General features: G+C 40.0%; 1 protein-coding gene across 1 annotated transcript; it reads left to right on the top strand.

Moving 5' to 3' along the window:
- Positions 1–1,211: 1,211 nt before the first annotated feature.
- LOC119733050 lies at positions 1,212–12,919 on the top strand. The gene is made up of 4 exons (XM_038206634.1): positions 1,212–1,412; positions 3,932–4,031; positions 12,192–12,225; positions 12,769–12,919. The coding sequence occupies exons 1-4, from the start codon at positions 1,212–1,214 to the stop codon at positions 12,917–12,919; spliced, it is 486 nt and encodes a 161-aa protein (XP_038062562.1).
- The last annotated feature ends 12,929 nt before the right edge of the window (positions 12,920–25,848 follow it).

The following is a 25,848-nucleotide window of genomic DNA, read 5'->3' as shown; positions in this document are numbered from 1 at the left end:
CTGACCTCTCACTTCCAAAAATCTAAAATACATGTGGACTAAAGGAACTGGGTGTACTCGAAAAAAAAAAGATGAGCAGATGAAAATTTATGAAATAATTTTGTGGTGAAAACAAAGCCCAAGGTGTCTGTTACTTTTATGACATTCTTTTTTTTTTTTAATAAACTATAGAAAGATTCATTAGCATTTACAAAACAAATATCTAAAATTACCGGTGACGAGTACTGTATTCAAGCCAGCACGACTAAATTTAGAACCCTTGGCTGTCAGTAGTTGAATCTTTGCGTTATTATACATTTTCTTTCTTTGCCAAAATAATATACAATGTCACAACAAATGTCGTAAGAAAAATTCGTTTTTTACCCATCTCCAAGTGATTTCTCATAATTTTTATTGAGGAATACCAAGGTAAAATTACAACATGAAAGTTTTTTGGAGTGATTACGGTTAGAAATCTGACATCATATTATGAAAGGAGAAATACATATGGATGAGCTGGTCAAAAAAGCTCACAACACAACTTAGTCGCCACCGCCACACTGACCTTTGCGTTATAACCATGATCGGGTGGTGCTTGCATAGTATACAACAGAAGCAGAAGAAGCAGAAGAAATCAATTAGAGCAAGAGAAAGGGCAACCCAGTGTTAAATGCCCACAGGCGGGCCGCGTGAAGGTTCCGGAAGCACGCCGCTTGACCTTTTATACTTTCAGGCTCAATTCTCGGTCCCTGGATTCTGGTGGGGGCAGGAACCAGTCTACCCAGATAAAAGTGCATTATATGTCTCGGTCGCAAATAATTCGTAATTATTATAAAACGTTAACGTTAGCCCTTTTTTTCATTCGTCGTTCGATAGCTCATTCACAAGTAAATAACTTTCGTATTGCCAGAAAAATAGCGATGCTAATAGAATGTTATGTATATTTTCCGATAAAACTCGAAATATCACGGACAAATACATATAAATAATGTCACCTCCTAAGACAAGGATCTTTTTAATTCGATACCATTGACTTCTTCGTTAATGACTGATATAATTTAAAGTTCACTTTTTAAATTGTGAGTTTGTAACTATATGCTAATGCAAAAAGAGGAGCTGTCAGGCACTTGGTTGTACATTTTCTCCTTCAAAGGTTTTCTTTTCTCTCTCATTTCAGAACACAGTATTTGATTTCGGGTTGTTCCTGCTACCGAAGCAGGCCATCCACCAAGATGGCCTTGCCGGCAGGGAGGACCAATCTTCGGCTTGGAGTCACCATGCTGAAGCTAGCTCTGGTACTCTCCATAAGCACCAGCTGGATCAGTCCGGTCCTTGCCAGTTTCATCCGGTTCAAACCCGACACCGAGTACGTCTACACCTTCTATTCCACTACGGAATTGAAGATGGTTCGCACGCTGCAGGCCGAGTCTAAGGTACCGGGACCTTATTTATTCAGAGTTTCGTTCCTGTGATTTTGTAAGCTCTAAAATGATTAGTCGTTCACTCTCAATCTTCTAGTTTGTCGTGTAAACAGGGTTGCAGTTCCCAAAGGATCCGGGTTATAATTTAGTCATTGCGATCAGATGCTTTGGGCATAGTGTTGTAACATCACTGTCCATGGGGGATATTTTTAGGTACGCCCAATAGTGTGTTTTTTTTCTCTAATTCATTAAGGATGCGGATAGGCGAAAGTCTTCCATTATATGCAAGGAGCATAGCCATTTTTTTTATCTCTCCGTGTGGACCGCGACACTCATAGTTTCATATTATAATGCTTTAGGAATTCGTTTGATATCTTTTGCAGTAGTCTATTTTTCTTCATCGCAATGTTTAAATATGGTTAAATTGAGCTGTTTTAAGTCAAAATTTTGTACTTTACTTTTTCCCAGTCAGAACACAACTGTTGTGACATATCTCCCAGGCTCTTGTAGACTTTAATAATTTGCACGCACAATTTCACTTAAAAAAAAACCTTGTATAAAGCGCGCATCGAAAACAACATGCGGGCTGTACGTCGGGCCGCTGCATGAAAGTCCCAAAAGAATTATATTTTCTCTTGTTAGCAGCCATGTGGTTGCGAAGGGCGATTTCTAAAGATTACATAACACTTTATTTTGAATGAAACTACAAGTACACAGACATGTTCACACAGGCGGGCGAAATATTTGAAAAATAATTTCTCCCATTTGGAATACCGTATCTTCATCCAACTTTCAGGGTTTATTTTCCTTAATAATCCAAGTATATGTGCCAACAATCGTTGTGATATGTACAGTACTTTTCGTTTAATTGGAAAAAGAGGCCTGGTTACGTGCATTTTGAAAGTTGTAACACAGGCGTTAGAAATATCTGTCAATCTTTTCAAGACTCACGAATATTATTAAGGTTCAGGACTATCCATTATGGTGTACAGTAAAAATTGGCATAAAAGCCTCCTTCACATGTTATTCATTAATAATTATATAACTGACATACAGATCCTAGTCATTTGATTGGTGGAACTCACATCACGTGGCATTCGTTATTACTCCCATTCATGCCACGGCTCAAAAAGTACTATCCGCCCATGGGGAATGGGAAATACTATTCAACAGTTAGGATCATGACGCGGTATTTGTGTGCAAATGCATGCTGGTGTGCGCGTTCAGCATTGCGCGTAGCGCGTATTGTTCCAAAGAGCCAGCGCTACAGCGTTGGGTTCAAACATTCTCGTGAAGGGGTGGTTTGGAAGAGACAAATACATTTTCCTCCAGGTTTGTATTGAAATAAAAGTTCAAATATATCAAATGACAAGGATCTATATGTCAGTTAAATAAAACAAATATTGAGTGGCTTTAAATTGTGAAATGGGAGGAATATTATCGCTCGGTAAAATCTGGACTTTTCCATTTCACTCGGCTTCGCCTCATGAAATGGAAAAGTCCAGATTTTACCTTGCGATAATATTCCTCCCATTCCACGCTGAGCCACTCAGTATTTGTATAATATCACCCTTTTTGACGGCTTCCATTGGTCGATACCGAGACGGCCACGCCAAGCCAGGCCGAGAGACACTAATGAATATGCTAATATGCGATCGTCCATTGTGTTGCCGGGCCGAAATCAGTCAACCGTAACGCCTGAGGTGCTAAAAGAAAACCATAAAAGTGGATTTGGAAGCCGAAAAATCCTAGTCGAAATTTTCCATGGAGATAGTTCCAAGTATAACGCAAGCGTTCGCAACAACAGCTTAAGCTGAAATTCGGAAAAATTCTAATATGATATCAGCGTTCAACTATTCGTGAAATAACAACTTCATAGATTCCTAGAAATTAATATAAATACATATATTTGAGGAAGTTTTTGAACGATTTCTTCTATAGTTGAAGGTTGGCTTTACCAGTAACCAGGATAGACGATTCGGCATCGATGACGGCGATTTTTTCACTGACACAAAGTTTAGAATTTCTTCTTTCTTTAAAATTGATCATTTAAATCATACTGAGTATATATTCTGAGAAACACAACGTTCAAGAGGCCATGTTTTTGGGGTTCACACATTTCACTGCTCTGTTACAGCGTCTAAGTACGTAATCGGATAAGCTTTGCTTAACAACCGGCACGTTTTGGCGTTAGCAACTACATCACCCACATGGCTGTAAGAGGAAATTCCAGTGAGTGACTTTATAGCAAGCATATACTGGTGTTCCATGAAAAGAAACAGTAAGCCTGATTTTCCTCTCAGGAAATGGTGTTTATTAATTGGCAAACTTCGCAAAGCTTCACTAGCGCTGCACTTCTAACTTGCCAAACTTTTTTTAACACTGCCCCTAAATTAATTGACAAAAGTTTGTCCCTCTGTAGATGGAGCCTGTTTCTGTATAAATAACAAAAGCTTAGGTTTTTGAAGAGATGGAACTACAGGATTTTTTACAGTTGAACTCATGTTGCTTATATTTTATTGTCATCGTAGATTGGCTTCATATTGGTGACAAGTTCTAACGATAGCAGCGGGCTTCAGGAGATTTACCTCCGGGTTCACTCAGTGGTCGTAACCAGCAAAGAGGAACAAGGTACGTACACAATTCACACAATTGATTCCAATAGTGTTTATTTTTTGACGGAGAATATCCGTCTTCGGTGAATTATGATATTTTGCCTCCTGGCTTACTGCTGTAAATTACATATTGACAAGGTAGTTTAATAAACGAATGGGATCTCACGCATTGTTTTTTTTTCTGGAGCTTCGGCATCACTAACAGGCGAAAGAATGATTGAATTCAAATGTCGCAATAAAGTTGTGCACATTCAATAGTTCGGATATGTCAAACTGAAGTACCACAGGTGTTGCGTGTTTACGTGGGTTTGTTTACTGACATGCTAGTGCCAATTGAGCGCTCCACGAAGTTCAGAGAAGCCATTGTGAGATGCCTATTGTTTGCGACAAAATATGATATACTTTTGAGATTTCTAAAGTGGTTGAGGATACAAAGCAAGCTGATACGGTCTCTACACTTTTCGGATTTAACAGACACTTGAATCAGATGTGTAAGAGGAGCCATTCTGGTTTGTACGTCACTTATGTTAGCTAATTGATCTCCACATAACGTTGCGAAAAGTCGACAAACACGTGGACAAATCATCACCAACGTTATTGGACATTGTTTAAGGGTCGTTTATTGACTGTTCAACCGGAACGTCCATCATAACATATCTAAAAATGTGTGTATATAAAGCATATGGTCACTTACAAGTTGACTTTGGCCCTAGTACAGCAAGGTTAAAGAGACAGTAAACCCTTGCGGTGTACAACTTTGGAGGCCTGTTTATTATATAAATATCGTGAGCATTATCTTGTACCAGACATAGTTAGACCGGTATTTTCACTGCTCTAACTGGTGAATGTAGATTACTCGCAATAAAGTGATGAACCAAACAAATGCGTACTAATTATGGCTAATATAAGTGCCAGTGAGAAACAGTGGACAGTTTGAATTCTACACAGCCAAAATCCATCACATTTTATATACAATCCAGAGGTGTACACTGCATGTAATTTGATTGCGAGTGACCTTTGCAATAATGTAGCTGATTACATATCAAAGATTAGTAACCGTAGAAGTTTGAGTGACAGCTTGGAAGAAGAAGCATTGACAAAGGAGAAGCTAATTAAGCTTATGACATCTCATGCACAGATTCTGTGTATTGATTTGCCGAGAGCGAGTCACATATTACTTTCTAATTTTGCTATCTTTCTGTGCACGGCCAAAGGTACTATACCCGTAGCAACCAAAGTACTATACCATTAGCAACCAAAGTACTGTTTCCACGGCGCGGTATTTGTGTGCAAATGGTGCTGGTGTGCGCGTTGCGCGTTGAGCGTAGCGCGTATTGTTCCAAAGAGAGCGCGCCGCAGCACCATTTTGTAAAGGGGTAGTTTGGAAAAGAGAAATAAATTTTCCACCAATCTTGTATTGAAAATGAAGTTAATTCAACTGTGTTCAGATTTAAATAATTTAAAATATTAAAACCAAGCAGAATTTGTGGCTGAAGTGTTATAAAACAAATATTGAATGCTTTATCCCGCCTCGGGAAAATAGAATGGTCAATGAATCACCTCGGGAGGCTTGTTTTACAACACCACTCGAAGCATTCAATATTTGTATATTATCAAATCCCAAGGTGACCATGCTTCAAACATTAAAAAAAAAACATAAGGAGTTCTAGAAATCCGTGGACAGCTAGCAAGCTGGATTCGAAGACTGTCAGAAATAGACTGACTTCCCTAAAGCAGCACACATCGACATCAAGTGCCAGAGCAAAAGCTGCAAGGAGGGCAGCACTTCATGTCAAGGCAAAGTTCCTGAAACGACAGCAGGGCGTGGAACTTGAGCAACTTTAGCAGAAAACTCTGATGGATGAACAGTTGCTGAAAAAGAAAGCTGCAATGAAGTGCCTGCAACTTGAAACATAAATCGAGATAGCGTTGGCAGAGGAAGAAGCATTAGCCAAGTTCATTGGGCCCCTTATGATCAACTGGTGATCATGCAGTCATGAACTAAGAACAACGTTTTTTGTGAGGGGGGGGGAGGGGTACCAGATCAGCAACCCTTATCGACTAATGCTACATCAGATATACAGACACCTGAAAGTCCGAAGAGTAATGGCGTTCAGAACTACAAGCTTAACCCACTTGCGGAGGCTTGGCCGACTCCCACAACGGAACCGGTAGGTGTCTTCCTAACACTACAGCGTTAGGTGTTAGATGTATGAACATTCCGAAAACCAGTTTGATGTCCTTTGATGGCAACCCCATGAACTACTGGGGATTCATGAACTCATTTGACAGTTGTGTTGTGAACTCCTCTGTCAGTGATGGAGAAGTTGAACAGACTGTTCGAGAACTGTAAACGAAAGGTAGCTCATGTCATTCTGCCATGTGCAATAATGAAACCCTCCAAAGTTATGCTAAAAGCACGGACACCTCTGAAGGAGAGATTCGGCAATGCGTTCAACATCTCTCAATGATCCTGGGTCGACAAAGTATAACGAGGGCCCAGTTATATCGAACAGAGCCGAAACCATACGATATTTCACTGATGAGGTCCAAGGCAGCATGGAGACGCTTGAGGCAACGAGCAAGATTAATGGGATTGACTCTTGTGTGAGGATGATAAACATTTTGTGAAACAGCTAACATTCTTTCTGCAGTCAAGATGGCGTTATATAACAATAAATACACTGGAAGCAACTAGTGCTTACCCCAACATCAACAGGCTTGTCAAGTTCCTGAATGTGGCTGCCTTGGAGACCAATATGGCCCAGTGTTTTGATGCCTAAACACAAGGTACAGGGTCTCAAAGACATCGGGCAAATCCGGAAATCCAAAGCGATGGACAAGACTCAATGTTCATGCCAAGGAAGCATGGTGCAGCAGTCATCAGAGTCAAGTAAGACGTTTTGTGCATCAAAGAGAGACGGTCGGTCAAAGCCATGCCACCTATGCAGCGAAAATCATCGTCTTGATGCCTGTGATGACTTTACGAAATGTCCCCGCAGAAGCGAATGGAGGTGGTGAAAGGTAAAATGTTCCGCTTCATCTGCTTGCTGGCGAGTAACAATGAGGACAAATCTTCAGATATTTGCCAACGACAAGAAGGTGATTGATGTGTTAGACCGCTCACTTATAATGGTTTAAGGGCATTATCAGATGGATATACCCTTTAAAGTTCTGCCTCCACAGTTGCAAAATATTACACAGATCCCTTGCTGAGAAAAGTCTGCAGAGCTTTGGGTGACGACTTTCTCAAAACCATGAAATGTAAAGCAGAATCTGGTGGAAATAAGGCTGGGATTGAGGATCTGCTTGAAAAAGCTAAACAGAACGTTTGCAGCGCATTGACATTGATGTCGTAGCTGGAAAGATGTGGTACTTGCCACATCATAATATGGTAAATCCCATCAAACCCTAACAACTGCATATAGTCTTTGACTATTCCACTGAATATGCAGAAACCTCGCTGAACAAAAATGGCAGTGATGGGTGATATAAAAGGCCAGGTTGACTCCATCCTACATAGATGTTCTGAGATTCGTGTGGTGGAGAGATAGAAACATCTATAGCCAACCAGCTTGTAGTCTTCAGAATGGCTAAAGACCGGTTGAAGACCAAAAGGATGACTTTGACTCTGACATCGTCATAACTTAATTCGACGCAGATGACTGCTTGATGAAGTCATTGGGGAATGATAAGAAGGTCATGAATGTGGTGAAACAACTGTTCAGGCTACTAACCATGGGTGATCGCTGATCGGCGTACTTGTGAGGTTCAGAGAGCAAAGAGTTGCAGTGATGGATGATATAAAGGCAATGTTTCGAAAAAAAACCTGCTAACCGTGGTTTGTTTCCGGCTAGTCAAATATGGTGACAAACAGTCGGAGGGTCAGCCAATCTATTCTAAGAAGTAGACCTGGAAAATTGATTACTAGAAAGCACTTGAAGTGCACTGGGACACACACAGATGTGTTTGGTATTAAAATAATGCCAAAAGAGGAGGGTTACACCAGTAGAGGTGTTCTGAGCTTTATGAGTTCTGTCTATGACCCACTTGGATTTGTGTGACCACTAAATTTGTGCTCTAAGCAAAGACGATCTTCAAAGATGAATGCAAGAGAGGGAAAGAGTGGGATGAGGAACTAGTGCCAGGAAAGTTTGAGCAGTTGGTGTTGTGGCTACATGAGCTACCCTGGCTGGAAAATTTCAGTGTTCCCAGATGTATCGTACCTCAAGAGTCTTGGACACCCTCTAGTGCGTAGCTACAACACTTCTGCGATATGATCGCATATGGAGCGCTATATCTTGCATGAGGCTGGTAAACGACCAGGAACATATCGACACTTCGTTCTTGATGACCATTACGCGACTTAAGCTATCGGCAGCAGGTATGTCAGTAAGGATGGACAGTATTCTGCGCTGTTTAATGATGCTGGAAGTTTAGAGTACCATTGTTTGGACTGATATAGTATGATTGTCTTGCAGTACACCAATAACACTTCTGGGAGATTCCAGACCTTCGTCACCAATCGAGTGAATGCCATTCACGATGATTCGATGGCTACTCAATTGAGGTATGTGGATACACGCTCCAAACCAGCCGGTAAAGCCTTCAGAGGGCTTGATTCCAAACAGAGGATATGCCAATCAAGATGGACACAAAGACCGGAGTTCTTGTCAGGGGATGAGACAGCTTGGCCAGTTGAACCTAAAGCACTCCAAGATAACAAGGAAGTAAAGCATCAAGCAAGACTTGTGCTGCGGAGGCAGTTGCTCCAGAAAATGTCATCGACACACTAATGAAGAGGTATTCTAGCTGGCATCGCTTGAAGAAGGCCGTGGCATGGTTGTTGCGGTTTAAATGTGCTCTGTAATCACACACAGCAGGAACCACAAGTGTTCGTCCTTACAAGTTCTTGAATACAGGCAGCTGAGAAGGCGATCTTTGCACACCTGTAAAAGAAGCACTTCAGCGACGCTTTGAAATCAGAAGGGACGATTTCCAGGAAGAGCGCAGTATATAGCCTGGATCCTGTGATGGATGACGATGGTCTACTGCGAGTTGGAGGGAGTCTGAAAATTGGCGTCACTCAAGTAGCAAGTGAATCACCCAATGATAGTGCCTCGTGAAGGGAGTATGTGTTGCGCCTGACGACGGAGCGACATTGAAGTACAAAGCTCTTCTTGAATGTGTTGTCTGCAGGAGGATCTGAGGAAAGACGTGTCCATAGCATGACTGACCTACCTCGAAACAGAGTTAATCTTATGGGTGACCCTCCTTTGGTAGACTGCTTCGGTCCTTTCTTCGTGAAGAGGGGAAGAAGCCAGGGGATGAGATATGGCAGCTTGTTCACATGCTTAACCCTAAAGGGGCCGGGGGGGAATCCGCCCCCCCCCCCTCAACATTTTCCGCGATAGCTTCTAAAAAAAAATGTTTCGCGATCCGAGCTGTTAGGACTTTTTAGCCTCGAGCTTTGCGCATCTTTTGATACCAAAAACATAAAAATCGGACCACGGGTTGGCACGTAGCGAAAAATTTTCCGGCGCTACGCGCCGTGAAAACTGAATTTTCGCATATACGTCATGTACACCGAGCAGAATTGCCATTCATACATAGGAATAATTATTTTGCCATAATTCCAAAACCCTTTGACCTATAGTCATGACATTTCTTGGGCATATTTAGGAAGAGTTGCTCTATGCATGTGCTGAGTTTCAAAAATTTTCGTCACTCGATGGCCGAGATCTTGGGGGGGGGGGGGCGGAATCCGCCCCCCCCCCCCCGGCTGAGAGATGGTCAAAATAACCCGGCCCCTTTAGGGTTAACAACATGAGCAATAAACATTGAGAAGCTCAACCGATTGGACTCAGACTCGTTCATAGATGCTATGGTGAAGTTCTCAGCAAAGAGGGAAATGCCAAAGAGGATGCGGTCTGCTACTGAGACAAACTGTGTTGGCGGTAAAAGGGAGATGGGAGAATTAATCGAGAAGTGGAATCAAAACAACAAGACAAAGGAGTACCTGTTTCTGGATGAAATTAAGTGGCAGTTCCACCCACAAACAGCCTGGGGATATGTGGGAGTGACAAATCAGAAGAGTATACGCAAGCTACCAACTCTCCGCTGCCTCTCGGAGCTGGCCAGCCTGCATCTCCAGGGAATTCCATCAAACAATATGCCTATGGACGACGATGGAGACATGTGCAGCTGCTTGCGGATCACTTGTGGAAGCGCTGGTTAAAAATAACCTGAGCATCTCCCCACTCTGCAGCTTAGGTGAAAGTGGATCGATCTTCAGAGGAGCTTGGCTGCGGGGGACACTATGTTGATTATGGAGGCGACTACACCAAGGAAGAACTGGCCCTTGGGACTCATAACGAGAACATGTTTAGGCAAACATTGAATTGGAAGAACGGCTGATGTGAAGACTCGCCAGAACGCTGCGGTTAGACCTGTCGATAAGCTCTGCCTGCTTGAGTCAGCTGACTGAGATTTTAAACAATCAGGATTGATGGCCAGAAAAATGCCTCTTGATTGGGAGTGTACGAAATGCTCTGTTCTGATAATCTCAGTACTACCCATGGTTATGCCACTCTGCCACGTATCCGAAAAGACACTTTATTGTATTTGAAACAGTTTATCTGAAACTTAGGTCTCACATGTTATTGTAGTTCAGAGCTGGTGGCGCTCAACTATTTTGCTTTGTACGTTTGTTGTCAGTTAGTTTTTGGTATAGGTTCACTTGTTAATATCACGTTATTGGGGCCAGGATTTGTTGCGAACAGAAAATGTATTCATTTTTTGTTTGCGTGGGTTCGTTTACTTTAATATCTGCTAGTGCCAAGTGAAGCTGCTCGTGTCGGGGACCATTGTTAAGGATCACGAGGTGCAGAGGTATTGTTTTCGACAAAATATATAACAGAAAAGTTAAGGAAACAGTGAACCCTTGCATTGTACAACCTTGGAAGCCTGTTCATTGTTAATATATTGTGAGCACTATCTTGTACCGGACATAGTGTGAACAGTTAGCCCGGATTGTACTGCTCTGGTGAATGTAGATTACTCGTCATAAAGTGATGAACCAAAACAAATGCGTGTTATTTATGGCTAAAGTAGTGTCAATGATAAACAGTGGACAGTTTTTATTCTACACAGCCAAAATCCAACAACATGCAGGGGAAAACAGTCTAAGTTTGCATTTTGTGTTGTTCGGAGGTACTCTGTTTACACGTTGCACAAAGCATTTCATGAATAAAAAGCCTACAAAGTACCCTATAAAACAAATGTTACCATTTCCAAAGAAAAGTCCCAAAATTATTTTTCTTTTTTACCGTAGTTAAGTAACTGTGACTAAATATAATTAGGAGCTTTAAGCTAAATGAATATCAATAAAGAGGATTGAAAGCATTGGATTAAGTTTCACCCGTTATCCGCGGAGCCCACAACTCCTATCTAATGTTCAATATATCTAAATATGAATATATTCCAAAATCAAGACTAAGCTTGTGATTGGTCAATTTCGACTCGGATGCAGCGTTTTTGTAATACAACAACCTGTAATACAACAACCTGTACACAAATGCTACTCATCGTGAGCGTGACGTTTACGCACGCGGGGAGTCAAATTAGTCCGCGCGTATAGAAGTCGCCTGCTGATTTGCCAGTTTCTCGAAGTTATACGCAGTCTAGTTGCATAATTAAAAGCCGAATCTGTGTACGTATAAATGTAATAAACCATGGTCTGCTTCACAAGGGCCGGGGTCTATTACATAGACTACTAGACTACAAGCAACGCACGTAGAAAAGGGACATTTTGATGAAAGTGTTTCCTACACAACATGTATCTGTAAGAAAGAAGTAAAAAAAGGACGGCATTTGTTGTCTTATAAATAAGCACTTTTAAAAGCCGAATTACAAGCCGTTGCGCTTGTTGAGCTGTTTGACGGTCCTAGACCGACCGACCGGCATACCGACCGACCGACAGGCCGACAGGCGGACTGGTCAACGGACAAGTAAAACAATCAAATAACATATAAAGCAATCTAGAAAATTAAACAATAACAAATGCAGAATATTATTTCAATATTCGTTAGGGGTAAAAATGAATTCCTTGAAGATCATTTGTTGGCATACCTTTTTTTCGATTTAACTTTAGTGGTACTGCATTATTTCGTTTCAGTTCATTTAAGCAAGGAGAGAGATTTTACTGACTGGTAAGTTTTTATTCTAAACCCTGTCCATATCGTTTGTCGACATGCAAAGCTTGATGAAGAACTGATGGCAGGCACTATGCAGAAGTAATCCACTTCTTAATAAAGCATCGTCAGAAAAATCTGCTTATGCTCAGTTATATGGAATAACTACTTCACATATATCCCATATATCAAATAATTCGCAGCCTGACATTGGTTTCAGGGCGGAAATTGAATCTGTTTCGCGCTCCCGTTAGCGGCGCAAACTGAACTGAGAAAATGCTTATTTTGTTTCCGAATGCCGTCGTCCATTAGTTTGTCAGAAATAATGTTATCGAACACCTACAGCAATAAATCAAAGGCAAATGCAAATCTTTAGACCAGCGCGAGGAACCTATGGAAGAGTGCAATGAACGCATTACAAATGCAATTGAGTTGATTGCTTATGTAACTACATTTTCCCAGCTTGTCCGCAACTTTCCATCACATCAGCAAAACGATTTGCAATTACATTGTATAGTTTGGGGAGTTATTCTTTATTGCACCTCAACTCTGTTTGTATAGGTTTTCCTTTGACATTAGCGAGAATGGAGCGATTGGCCAGGTGTACTTCCCACGTGACCAGGATAATCACGTGATAGGTGTCAAGAAAGGTCTGGTCAGCCTGTTGGCAGCTAACCTACAACATCGTCCACAAGACAAGGTACATGAGTGAAATTAAAGGAAAAGTATACAACTAGATTTGTGTTTGAGGACAAACACATAGCTGTTTCATCATTTTGTTATTGCATGCTTATGTCATATTAAAGACTGATAGGCCATACATGTTGAGTGCGTTCGATTACTTCCCCCAGCTTACTCGCGCCTGGCTCCTCGTGTGATGACAGACATGCCCAGTGGAGCTAAATAAACGAACAGTTTCGGGTAAAGTTTCGCGAAGAGCTGGAAACATGGGCGTCGCCAGGATTTTTTTCTAGAGGGGGAAAAACATATTTTCCCTAAAAAAATCCTGTTTATTTTTTCAACACAAAAAGGGGGGTAGGGACATTTCCCCCTCCCATCATCAAATTTACACCTATATGACTTCTCGCCGCTTTTTCTTTTATATATTTTCTCTTTTTTTTATTCTTCCTTATTTTTTTTTGCTTTTCCGGGGGGAAATGTTGCAACCTAACGCCACTTTTTTCTTCATCTAAATAAAGGTTGCAAAAATGATGATAAGACATGAATCTCCGACTGAGAAATATTTCCAATTTTGTAAGGAAACAGTTTTCTTGAATCTCCATAAAGTTTGTACACAATTGCGGAAGTGGCGTGAGGTTGCAACATTTTTTTCTCAGGCTACATACGAATCAGTTGATTGTCTTGAGCACGTCCACGCCGGGTGAAAATACGCGGGGACGCTCTGACAATAATTCCTAGCCGTAGCTCCGTGCATAGAGCTTCACATCACAGGATTTGTATCTTTATGCTCCGTGGAAGCCCGTTTTGGACACGGCCTGAGGCGCCAGACGTTGCAAGGCCTTATAGCCCTATAGTTCTGTTGATAAAGGCCTTTAAAAATGCACCTTAAATGTGAGGTTACATTACATGTGATGACGTCATCATGACGTCACTTCAATGTTCATCTATAAAACATCCCGGTCTCGGTACAAACCAAGTTTCGGACCTGCATTTCTGTAGATATGGGCCTTTAAAATATGCATTTTTAATATGACGTCACTTGTCATGTGATGGCGTCATTATAACATGACTTCGTTTTCATCTATTACACCTTACCAACATACCAACTTTTAATCCAATCAGACCTGTAGTTCTGAAGATATGGAGCTCCAAAATGTATACCTTGTATGTGACATCACATGACTCGTAATGACGTCATGATGACGTTCATGTTGATGCCAAGTATGAAAGCAATCGGATTGATATTAGTGCCCATAGTGCTATACACGATGAAGACTTGTACAAATACTATGGGAATAGACAGAAGTCTGAAAAAGAAAAAAAATAATCGAAGCATGAAAAACACGGAAATACATGTTTTTGTGTAGTTTAGCATTCCGTCTAAATTGCGGTCAACAGTGTCTGGATCAGTATTTTATTATTTCAGAAGGTCTTTCCTAACCTAAAGTCGACTTTTCTGATTCCGAATGACACATGCTTTTATAATTTTGGAAAGTTTTTCAAGTTGAAAAAGTTTTATAATTTTGGAAAGTTTTTTCAAGTTGGAAAATGCGATTTTTTAAACGGTTACGTTTTGGATGGGTCAAAACTACCCGAACCACTATCCCGCCACTAGGCTCATTGACGTGTATATAAAAGGGTTTTGCGAAATCTCGTAGTTCTGTTTACCAGTTTACCCCAGCTTTCCCTAAACAACAATATGCAGTCTGTCTACGACATGGCTGTTTGTTCTGAATATGGCACAAAACATACCTTACAAGTATAATGTTTTCGCTACAAAAGGTTAACAGGTTATATACTTTAAATTAACCAGTATGTTTACACAAGACTGTTTACTGTGCTGGCTCATAGTAACCAGGGCAGAGTTCAGGTCTCGTCGCGTCGGCTGAGTTAAATTGGGAATTCCCGATTTTCCCCATGTTCCAAAAATTGTATTTTAGGCTGTTCGGTTTTCCAGCACATTGCACGAAAAAGGTGTTGTTTTCTATTTCTTTAATTCCTTCACATGTATGTAGATACATTTGCATGCGTTTCTTTAACAACAGGTTCGGATACTTGGATATTCCAAAAATTGTAATTATTGGAAGTAATTATACTTCCAATAATTCCAAAAGTAATTATACTTTTGTTCAGTTCAAGATTTAAATTTTGGGGCACCCAGGGAGCGTGGACATCTGCTTGAGCACGTCCCCCAGCGCCCCCTCCCCCTCCAACACGCAGTTACACCACTGATGCAGAGCTACATTCTTATTATTATTTTGTGCACACACACTCAAAATAAATTGCTGAATATTAGGTCAAAATTAATTACTACCTTTTCGAGAGTAAAAAGGAAACATGGTCGTTCTCTATATGTAAATTGATTGACACAACGGATTAGGGCCATACGTATAGCAAACCTGTTAGGGAAGGGTCGTTTTTACTATAAAGTGCACCTTTTCAGAATGAGGTGGACCTTTTAATGTGTAATAAAAATTACTTTTTTAACGATTGGAAAATATGGATCTGAGGCCGTTTTTTTATTTGTTTTTGTTTTTTGCCGGGGGGGGGGGATTCGACCCCCTCCACCACAATTACTACCTTTTCGAGAGTAAAAAAGAAAAACAAGGTCGTCCACTTGTGTAAATTGTTGTACACACCAGCTTAAGTGTACAAAAGTACTCATTTTGGTGTAACGTTTCACTCATCGCTCGGGTTGTTTTTAAATCAGTTATTGTGCACCTTAATATGTTTTTGAACCCTTGCATTTCTATTTAACTTTGAACTGTGTGATCTGAATTGCCAGATACAGCAATCGAGGGGCCTTGACACGATAGGAATTTCAATAGACCCCTATCTGATTCCTGGTTTTCAAAGTCAGTAAAATGAATATTTCACCTAATAGTTATGGTGCTGATGCATGAATATTACCATCAGCTTAAAAATGCCAGATGCGACGAAGCTACAAGAACTACTACTAATTGGGCAGGGCCGGTATAATTTCTGTCAATCAAATCATAAAAACAAATCGTCAATTTTGTTTTCACCTGAGGCTGACTGTGTGATTTTTTTTCTTCTTCTAGATACGAGAATACTCGTTACATACGGTGTATGGGAAACGTGCCTAGCACCGAGGGACGTTTATTTTGCATAATGTAAAATAATGCGGTCAACACTGTCTGGATCAGTATTTGATTATTTCAGAAGGTATTTCCTGACCTAAAGTCGACTTTTCTGATTCCGAATGACAGATGCTTTCATAATTTTGGAAAGTTTTTCAAGTTGGAAAATGCGATTTTTTTTTTAAACGGTTACGTTTTGGATGGGTCAAATATACCCGAACCACTATCCCGCCACTAGGCTCATTGACGTGTATATAAAGGGGTTTTGCGCAATTTCGTAGTTCTGTTTACCAGTTTACCCCAGCTTTCCCTAAACAACAATATGCAGTCTGTCTACGACATGGCTGTTTGTTCTGAATATGGCACAAAACATACCTTACAAGTATATTGTTTTCGCTACAAAAGGTTAATAGGTTATATACTTTAAATAAACCAGTATGTTTACACAAGACTGCTTACTGTGCTGGCTCATAGTAACCAGGGCAGAGGTCAGGTCTCGTCGCGTCGGCTGAGTTAAATTGGGAATTCCCGATTTTCCCCATGTTCCAAAAATTGTATTTTAGGCTGTTCGGTTTTCCAGCACATTGCACGAAAAAGGTGTTGTTTTATATTTCTTTAATTCTTTCACATGTATGTAGATAAATTTGCATGCGTTTCTTTAACAACAGGGTCGGATATTTGGATATTAAATAAGAATGTAAGAGGAGTGGCGTAATAGGGTTAGTATTCTGGGGGGGGGGGCACCTGAAAGCAAGTAATTATACTTTTGTTCAGTTCAAGATTTAAATTTTGGGGCACCCAGGGAGCGTGGACATCTGCTTGAGCACGTTCCCCAGCGCCCCCCCCCCTCCAACACGCAGTTACACCACTGATGCAGAGCTACCTTCTTATTATTATATTGTGCACACACACTCAAAATAAATTGCTGAATATTAGGTCAAAATTAATTACTACCTTTTCGAGAGTAAAAAGGAAACATTGTCGTTCTCTATATGTAAATTGATTGACACAACAGATTAGGGCCATACGTATAGCCAGCCTGTTAGGGAAGGGTCGTTTTTACTATAAAGTGCACCTTTTCAGAATGAGGTGGACCTTTTAATGTGTTATAAACGTTACTTTTTTAACGCTTGGAAAAAATGGATCTGCACGGGTTTTTTTTTTTTTTTTTTTTTTTTTTTGCCGGGGGGGGGGGGATTCGACCCCCTCCACCACAATTACTACCTTTTTGAGAGTAAACAAGAAAAACAAGGTCGTCCACTTGTGTAAATTGTTGTACACACCAGCTTAAGTGTACAAAAGTACTCATTTTGGTGAAACGTTTCACTCATCGCTCGGGTTGTTTTTAAATCAGTTATTGTGCACCTTAATTTGTTTTTGAACCCTTGCATTTCTATTTAACTTTGAACTGTGTGATCTGAATTGCCAGATACAGCAATCGAGGGGCCTTGACACGATAGGAATTTCAATAGACCCCTATCTGATTCCTGGTTTTCAAAGTCAGTAAAATGAATATTTCACCTAATAGTTATGGTGCTGTTGCATGAATACTACCATCAGCTTAAAAATGCCAGATGCGACGAAGCTACAAGAACTACTACTAATTGGGCAGGGCCGGTATAATTTCTGTCAATCAAATCATAAAAACAAATCGTCAATTTTTTTTTTCACCTGAGGCTGACTGTGTGATTTTTTTTTTCTTCTTCTAGATACGAGAATACTCGTTACATACGGTGTATGGGAAACGTGCCTAGCACCGAGGGACGTTTATTTTGCATAATGTAAAATAATGCGGTCAACACTGTCTGGATCAGTATTTGATTATTTCAGAAGGTATTTCCTGACCTAAAGTCGACTTTTCTGATTCCGAATGACAGATGCTTTTATAATTTTGGAAAATGTTTCAAGTTGGAAAATGCGATTTTTTTTTTAAACGGTTACGTTTTGGATGGGTCAAAGATACCCGAACCACTATCCCGCCACTAGGCTCATTGACGTGTATATAAAGGGGTTTTGCGCAATTTCGTAGTTCTGTTTACCAGTTTACCCCAGCTTTCCCTAAACAACAATATGCAGTCTGTCTACGACATGGCTGTTTGTTCTGAATATGGCACAAAACATACCTTACAAGTATATTGTTTTCGCTACAAAAGGTTAATAGGTTATATACTTTAAATAAACCAGTATGTTTACACAAGACTGCTTACTGTGCTGGCTCATAGTAACCAGGGCAGAGGTCAGGTCTCGTCGCGTCGGCTGAGTTAAATTGGGAATTCCCGATTTTCCCCATGTTCCAAAAATTGTATTTTAGGCTGTTCGGTTTTTCCAGCACATTGCCCGAAAAGGGTGTTGTTTTCAATTTCTTTAATTCCTTCACATGTATGTAGATAAATTTGCATGCGTTTCTTTAACAACAGGTTCGGATATTTGGATATTAAATAAGAATGTAAGAGGAGTGGCGTAATAGGGTTAGTATTCTGGGGGGGGGGGGGCACCTGAAAGCAAGTAATTATACTTTTGTTCAGTTCAAGATTTAAATTTTGGGGCACCCAGGGAGCGTGGACATCTGCTTGAGCACGTCCCCCAGCGCCCCCCCCCCCTCCAACACGCAGTTACACCACTGATGCAGAGCTACCTTCTTATTATTATATTATGCACACACACTCAAAATAAATTGCTGAATATAAGGTCAAAATTAATTACTACCTTTTTCGAGAGTAAAAAGGAAACATGGTCGTTCTCTATATGTAAATTGATTGACACAACAGATTAGGGCCATACGTATAGCCAGCCTGTTAGGGAAGGGTCGTTTTTACTATAAAGTGCACCTTTTCACAATGAGGTGGACCTTTTAATGTGAAATAAACGGTTTTTTTTAACGCATGCAAATACACAATCGCGAGGGGAAAAAATGGATCTGCGGCCGTTTTTTATTTTTTTTATTTATTTTTTTTTGCCAGGGGGGGGGGGGGGATTCGACCCCCTCCACCACAATGTTTACCTTTTCGAAAGTAAAAAAGAAAAAACAAGGTCGTCCACTTGTGTAAATTGTTGTACACACCAGCTTAAGTGTACAGAAGTACTCATTGTGGTGTAACGTTTCACTCATCGCTTGGGTTGTTTTTAAATCAGTTATTGTGCACCTTAATTTGTTTTTGAACCCTTGCATTTCTATTTAACTTTGAACTGTGTGATCTGAATTGCCAGATACAGCAATCAAAGGGCCTTGACACGATAGGAATTTCAATAGACCCCTATCTGATTCCTGGTTTTCAAAGTCAGTAAAATGAATATTTCACCTAATATTTATGGTGCTGATGCATGAATATTACCATCAGCTTAAAAATGCCAGATGCGACGGAGCTACAAGAACTTCTATATACTAATTGGGCAAGGCCGGTATAATTTCTGTCAATCAAATCATAAAAACAAATCGTCCAATTTTTTTTTCACCTGAGGCTGACTGTGTGATTTTGTTTCCCTTGTAGATACGAGAATACTCGTTACATACGGTGTATGGGAAACGTGCCTAGCACCGAGTGACGTTTATGTTGCATAATGTAAAAAATAAAAGAAGCATGTCACTTCTCCAAATTCCCCGATATTAATCCTTATACATCAGCATTCGATTTGGAGTAAACATCCGCGAAATCCATTTCACTAAATTACCTCATATAATGCTGTATAGAGGAAGTGTGTAAAATTTGTTGACGTAGATTTAAATGTGTTACATTTAGAATCAAACTTATTAACCACTGAGGTTCGTTGCTGGGACATCAATGCAAGGAATTCGCTGAGTATAATCCTTCACCATACATGTTATGGTTAAAGGTGATAAACAGTTTTGAAATGTGCCGGAATATCAAGATCCTTTCAATTTCGGTTCACCCTGAAAGAAAACGCTCACAGGCTCATCGACAGTTTACTCGTACCTTTTGAATTTGCGTTACTACAGGATGAGTGTAAAAAAGCGGAATCTAAACCCAAAAGATATATTTTATATTTTAAAAAAAGTAGCTATAAACATTAATAACGACTGAAAAGCCAGTTTCATAATCTACTTTTAGATCTTAAAAAAAATACTGAAATTTCTCACGCCGTTCAAGGAATATCACCATCGAAACGCAAGACCCTAAAACCTGTCTCGTCCAAAAAAAAAACCCAAAACAAGTTATTGTGTGTTTTGACTGTTTTGAACAACAAAGAAAAAAGACACAAAATACTTGTTACAAACAACCCTGGTTAGGAAAATAATTTGATTTATAAAATCTACTCATTTTAATGTTTTTAAGACGGGCCTTCAAAATGACTTTGTTGACAAATCTTTGAAGACAAATGTGACGACGATTCTTGAAATTGCATTTTTGGACGAGACAGGTGTTATGGTCATTGTGTTTAAATGGTGATATTCTTTGAAAGAATTGAGCAATTTCGTCTAACAGTAGCTTATGAAATAGGCTTTCCAGTCATTATTATTTTTGGTGCTACATACTTTTGGTTAAATATAAAATATAATGTTTGGTGTTGGATTGTCGCTTTTTGACTCGCCCTGTAGCTTTAATGGTCTAATGTACTGCAGATACACCCAAATTGTAATGGAAAAACAATTCAGGCCTAAACACTCGTGAACGTCATATAATTATTATAAATAAACCAGTATGTTTCCACAAGACTGTTTATTGTGCTGCTCTTTAGCAAACAGTGCAGAGTTCAGGGCAGACCCTGTCGCGTCGACTGAGTTAAATTTGGAATTCCCGGTTTTCCCAGGTTATTTATTAGCCAGCGGAGCATAAAGAAATTGTATTGTAGGTGTTTTTGTTTTAATTTCTTTACTCCTTCACATGTATGTAAATAAATGTGCGTGCGTTGCTTCAACTGCGAGTTTGAATATTCGGATATTAAACAAGAACGAAAGAGCAGTGGCGTAACTAAAGGGTTAATTTCATGAAGCCAAGTGATATGCGCGGATCAGGGTGTGGGGGTGGTGGTAAAAAACAGCTCTGTCAAGGAAACTGGTGTTTTTTCACAAAATTTCATTAAAAACAAATAATGTTCAACAATTCGCTGCCGTGACAACTAAAAACAATTATACTGGTATTATTTTACGCCTCTGCACAAAATACGGACAGAGCCTGGTAGTTTATGTGGATATTTGTACACTGTCCTGTAATACAGTGTTAATAATCGTCAGATTTGAAACACCGCCACTATTGGTTTTACGGCCAAGTGTCCGGGACAAAAAACCTGTGTACATGTCGGCATTGATTTGCTGATGAACCCTCCTGCAAAAATTCCAAGATCCGCCCCTGATGTATACTTTTGTTCAGTTCCAGATTTAAATTTGGGGGCACCCAGGGGATATGGACATCTGCTGGGTGCACGTTCCCTCCCTTCCGTGCGCCCCCACCCTGCAGTTACGCCACTCATCATGCTAATGAAGAGCTTCCTTTTTTTGATTGTTTTGTGCCAATTTTATACATTTGTGCATAGGATTGCTTGGCGTCATTGTTACGGATTTGACATGAGGAATTTTACGTGATAAACATCAAAATCAACCAAAGTAAACCTCGTTATACTGCCTTTCAAATACACGTACACCTCTAGTATATTATTATTGTATAAACGAGAATAAATGAAATAACAATGGTATCTTTCGTTTAATACGTAACTTCCGAAGTGGATTTAAATATTTAATGTTTTGAACGCTTGAGGCAACTCCTCACAGGTTTCTACTAAATGGAGCCGTAAAACAAATTACAGATATTTAAACAATAAGTGATGCAAACTGCTATCGACTGGAGTGCAGTATCGTACATTTCAAGCGTCTGATCGTCCTGCTAGAATCCTTCAAATGAGCTTTAATAGCATGCTGTATTAAATAATTGTTCCGAGTTAAAAGGAAATACAGTCGTCCACTTATGTAAGAAGTGTTTTACACAGCAACTAGAACGTACACACACTCTAAAATGAATTATAAATATTAGGTCAATTTACTACCTTTTCGAGAGTAAAATGGGAAAATGCAGGTCCACTTGCGTAAATTTATTTACACTACAGCCTAGGTCCGTACATAGCCAGCGTGTTGGAAGGGTGGGGTCGTTTTTGCCATGAAGTGGACCTTTTTACCGTAAGTGTTTTTGCATTGCTACAAACATAGGGTCTATAGCTGTCCCTAGACGTATCTCACGATACGCCAGACGATCAGTCGATCCCCGTGGAGAAAGGGGGTTTAAACTGTTCGGAAAGTGCCTGTAAGTGAGCTGACAACCAGTTATAAAGATCCAATCATTGCCAAGCTCGGCACGAGCGGATACAAATGTTTACAGACACAAAGGTGGTAACAACTGAAACGACAGACGAATGAAATTTCTTTTTTGCCCGGAATTGAATTATTTATTTTTGTTGAAATATAATTGAACGTATTATATTATTATCAGAGCCATTAAGTATAATTTCCATTAGAAGATTAAGTTTGAATAAAATAACGAACATTACCTTAAAGATTTAAAAAGAAAATTAATTATATGGATTGTAAAAGTATGTACAAATTATCGGACATTTTAAAGATGGAGTATGGGGGAGACTATCCGGCATGGTTCGGAGGATATTTTTTGAAGGAATTTAGGGAAGACTAACCGTATGGATAGGAGGATATTTTTGTAGGAAGGAAATTGGGGAAAGCTAACCGGCAAGGCTAGGAGGATACTTTAAAGGAAAAAGGAGGGACTAACCGGCATGGCTAGGAGGGTATTTTTTAGAAGGAAAATTGGGGAAGACATGAATATTGAAGGAAGTGAACGTTAGCTTTAATAGCATGCTGTATTAAATAATTGTTTCGAGTTAAAAGGAAATACAGTCGTCCACTTATGTAAGAAGTGTTTTACACAGCAACTAGAACGTACACACACTCTAAAATGAATTGCTCAATTTTAGGTCAATTTACTACCTTTTCGAGAGTAAAATGGGAAAATGCAGGTCCACTTGTGTAAATGTATTTACACTACAGCCTAGGTCCGTACATAGTTAGCGTGTTGGAAGGGTGGGGTCGTTTTTGCCATGAAGTGGACCTTTTTACCGTAAGTGTTTTTGCATTGCTACAAACATAGGGTCTATAGCTGTCCCTAGACGTACCTCACGATACGCCAGACGATCAGTCGATCCTCGTTGAGAAAGGGGGTTTAAACCGTTCGGAAAGTGCCTGTAAGTGAGCTGACAACCAGTTATAAAGATCCAATCATTGCCAAGCTCGGCACGAGGGGATACAAATGTTTACAGACACAAAGGTGGTAACAACTGAAACGACAGACGAATGACATTTCTTTTTTGCCCGGAATTGAATTATTTATTTTTGTTGGAATATAATTGAACGTATTATATTATTATCAGAGCCATTATGTATAATTTCCATTAGAAGATTAAGTTTGAATAAAATAACGAACATTATTTCAAAGATTTAAAAAGAAAATTAATTGTATGGATTGTAAAAGTATGTACAAATTATCGGACATTTTAAAGATGGAAAATGGGGGAGACTAACCGGCATGGTTCGGAGGATATTTTTTTGAACGAATTTAGGGAAGACTAACCGGCATGGCTAGGAGGATATTTTGTAAGAAGGAAATTGGGGAAAGCTAACCGGCATGGCTAGGAGGATACTTTAGGAGGGTATTTTTTAGAAGGAAAATTGGGAAGACATGAATATGGAAGGAAGTGTACGTTAGGCCGTAAAAACGCAGCGCGGGAATTTACAAGGATTGTAAGGAACAGATCATTCAAATATATACCGGAAAAGTCAAGGAGTTCATAGGTTAGTATAAGCATGTACAAGCTCTTACCAGTCTTGTTTTAGTAATTTTGACCCAAAAAACCCCAGAAATGTGTCTAAAAAGCGAGACTCATCATGTACAGTTCGCTAGACCTTGGGTAGGTTTTGTCTCGAGACTGTACGACCTACACCGTAAGAACTTTTACGTGTTTTTGTATTGCTACAAACATACGGTCTAACAAACGGGTTCTTTTTACGCATGGAAATACACCGACAATCACGAGGAAAAAAACATGGACCTGAGACATTTTTTTTGGCCGGGGGGGGGGGGGGGGTCGTTCGACCCCCTTCACCCCGGCTACTAATTGCTCATTATTATGTAACATGACTATAGTTTCGAGAGTAAGAAGGAAACATGGTCGCCCACTCGTGTAAATTGATTTATTCAACAGCTTTTTAGGGCCGTATACCTAGAGCCAGTTTTTACCATGAAGTGGACCTATTTTCACCATGCAGTGCGGACCTTTTAATGTGTAATATGCAGGTATTTCTTACCCATACACAAATCACGAGGAAATAATAGAGATGCGGCCTTTTTCGGGGGGGGGGGGGTGTTCGTTCCACCCCCTCGACGCCGCGACTACTAATTGCTCATTATTAGGTAAAATTACTACCTTTTCGAGAGTAAAACGGATGCATGGTCGCCCCCTTGTGTTAATTGTGGCACAAGACCTATAGACTGTACACCAGTGTTTGTACCGAGTACTGCCGAGTACTTCGGTTGGGGGGGGGGGGTGTGGAATGACCAAAATCCAAAAATTGCCCGGCCGTGGAAATTCGAAAAGCTGAATATTGGGGGGTATGATTCAATAGCCTACCCCCAGTCTAAAATTGGGGCATATAAACCCCCCATCACCCCGGGATTTACGCCCCTGTTAGATACAGACATGGAAGTTTAGTTCAACTGTCATTTAATACAATTAATCTACAGCGTGTGTTTTAGAGTCCCAACTACCACTTTGAGGAACACCTCGGTGTTTCACGTACATGCATAATAATGGCCATTGTGCCCACATACGTACGGTGGCCCTGGAACGACATTTTAATATTGACCTTCTTAATATGAACCTTGTAACTCCTTAATGTTTACGTTGTACGTTCGCAATATGCACGTTGCACGTACCTTAATATCGCATTGTGAAAGTAGTTCCTGTTTAATGTGAATGTTCCAACTTGTTAATATTCACGTTTGATCTTCTTAATATACACCATTGATCATGCTTGATGTCATCGTTGCACCTTCCTTTTTCGCAATATGAACCATGTACCTTTCGCATTGTGAACGTTTGACCTTGCATCTTCTTAATATCATTGTTTAATCGTCCTCCTTTGCAAAGTGAATCATGCATCTTGAAAAGTACGAAGTCCTTGCCAAGCCCTACACTTAAACAACCAGTTATGAGGGAGTTTCAATCTGACGGCTGTTTAATGTCGCTTAACCTGTTTCTACATTGTAGTGAGTTTTATCATGAATCAAAGCTCTCTGTTTTAATTCACTCATCTTGTACAATTCATGTTCATGATATTGAGCGCTGTTTCACTAGAAAAGAAGTCTGTTTAATTAATTAGACCTAATTAATTTCTTGACGGTATACTCTCCGTCAATTACAAAAATGCAAAACAGTGTTCTGTGATCACGTTGAGAATGCTTTTATCATAATACTTTACATCCTTCAGTCCCTATCCCTATGGATTTGTCTTGATATCCGCGTATTTAACTAGTATAAGAGTATGATCTAAAGAAGCAATTGAAAGGAACATCATTTATTTGCGGTGGTACCGTTACGAAATAATGTCCACGTATTTTAAAGCAATAGCAACAATAGTAAGGACATACTTTGATATGTATTACTTATTGGAAATATCGGGGATTTCACCAACGGTCCCATACCCGTCAATCATTGCAAAAGTGCATTCCCCCGCAACATACTCGAGTTTGTCTAGGGGCTTGATGTTTTCATGGTTTAATGCGCGATTACCCGCCTCTGCGATAACCCGCCACCGCGAGAGAGCGTTATCACGACCACACCGTTG

Source organism: Patiria miniata, unplaced genomic scaffold (genome assembly GCF_015706575.1).
Source record: "Patiria miniata isolate m_02_andy unplaced genomic scaffold, ASM1570657v1 HiC_scaffold_1, whole genome shotgun sequence".
NCBI lineage: Eukaryota > Metazoa > Echinodermata > Asteroidea > Valvatida > Asterinidae > Patiria > Patiria miniata.
The sequence above is the reverse complement of the archived record's forward strand: the minus strand, read 5'-3'. Positions and strand labels throughout refer to the sequence as shown.

Excerpts from the sequence above, each read along its gene's own strand:
- LOC119733050 (XM_038206634.1), top strand. The coding sequence starts at position 1,212 with ATGGCCTTGCCGGCAGGGAGGACCAATCTTCGGCTTGGAGTCACCATG. Across the intron at positions 1,413-3,931 it reads CGCTGCAGGCCGAGTCTAAG|ATTGGCTTCATATTGGTGAC; the intron begins GTACCGGGACCT and ends TTGTCATCGTAG. Across the intron at positions 12,226-12,768 it reads GAGAGAGATTTTACTGACTG|GTTTTCCTTTGACATTAGCG; the intron begins GTAAGTTTTTAT and ends CTGTTTGTATAG.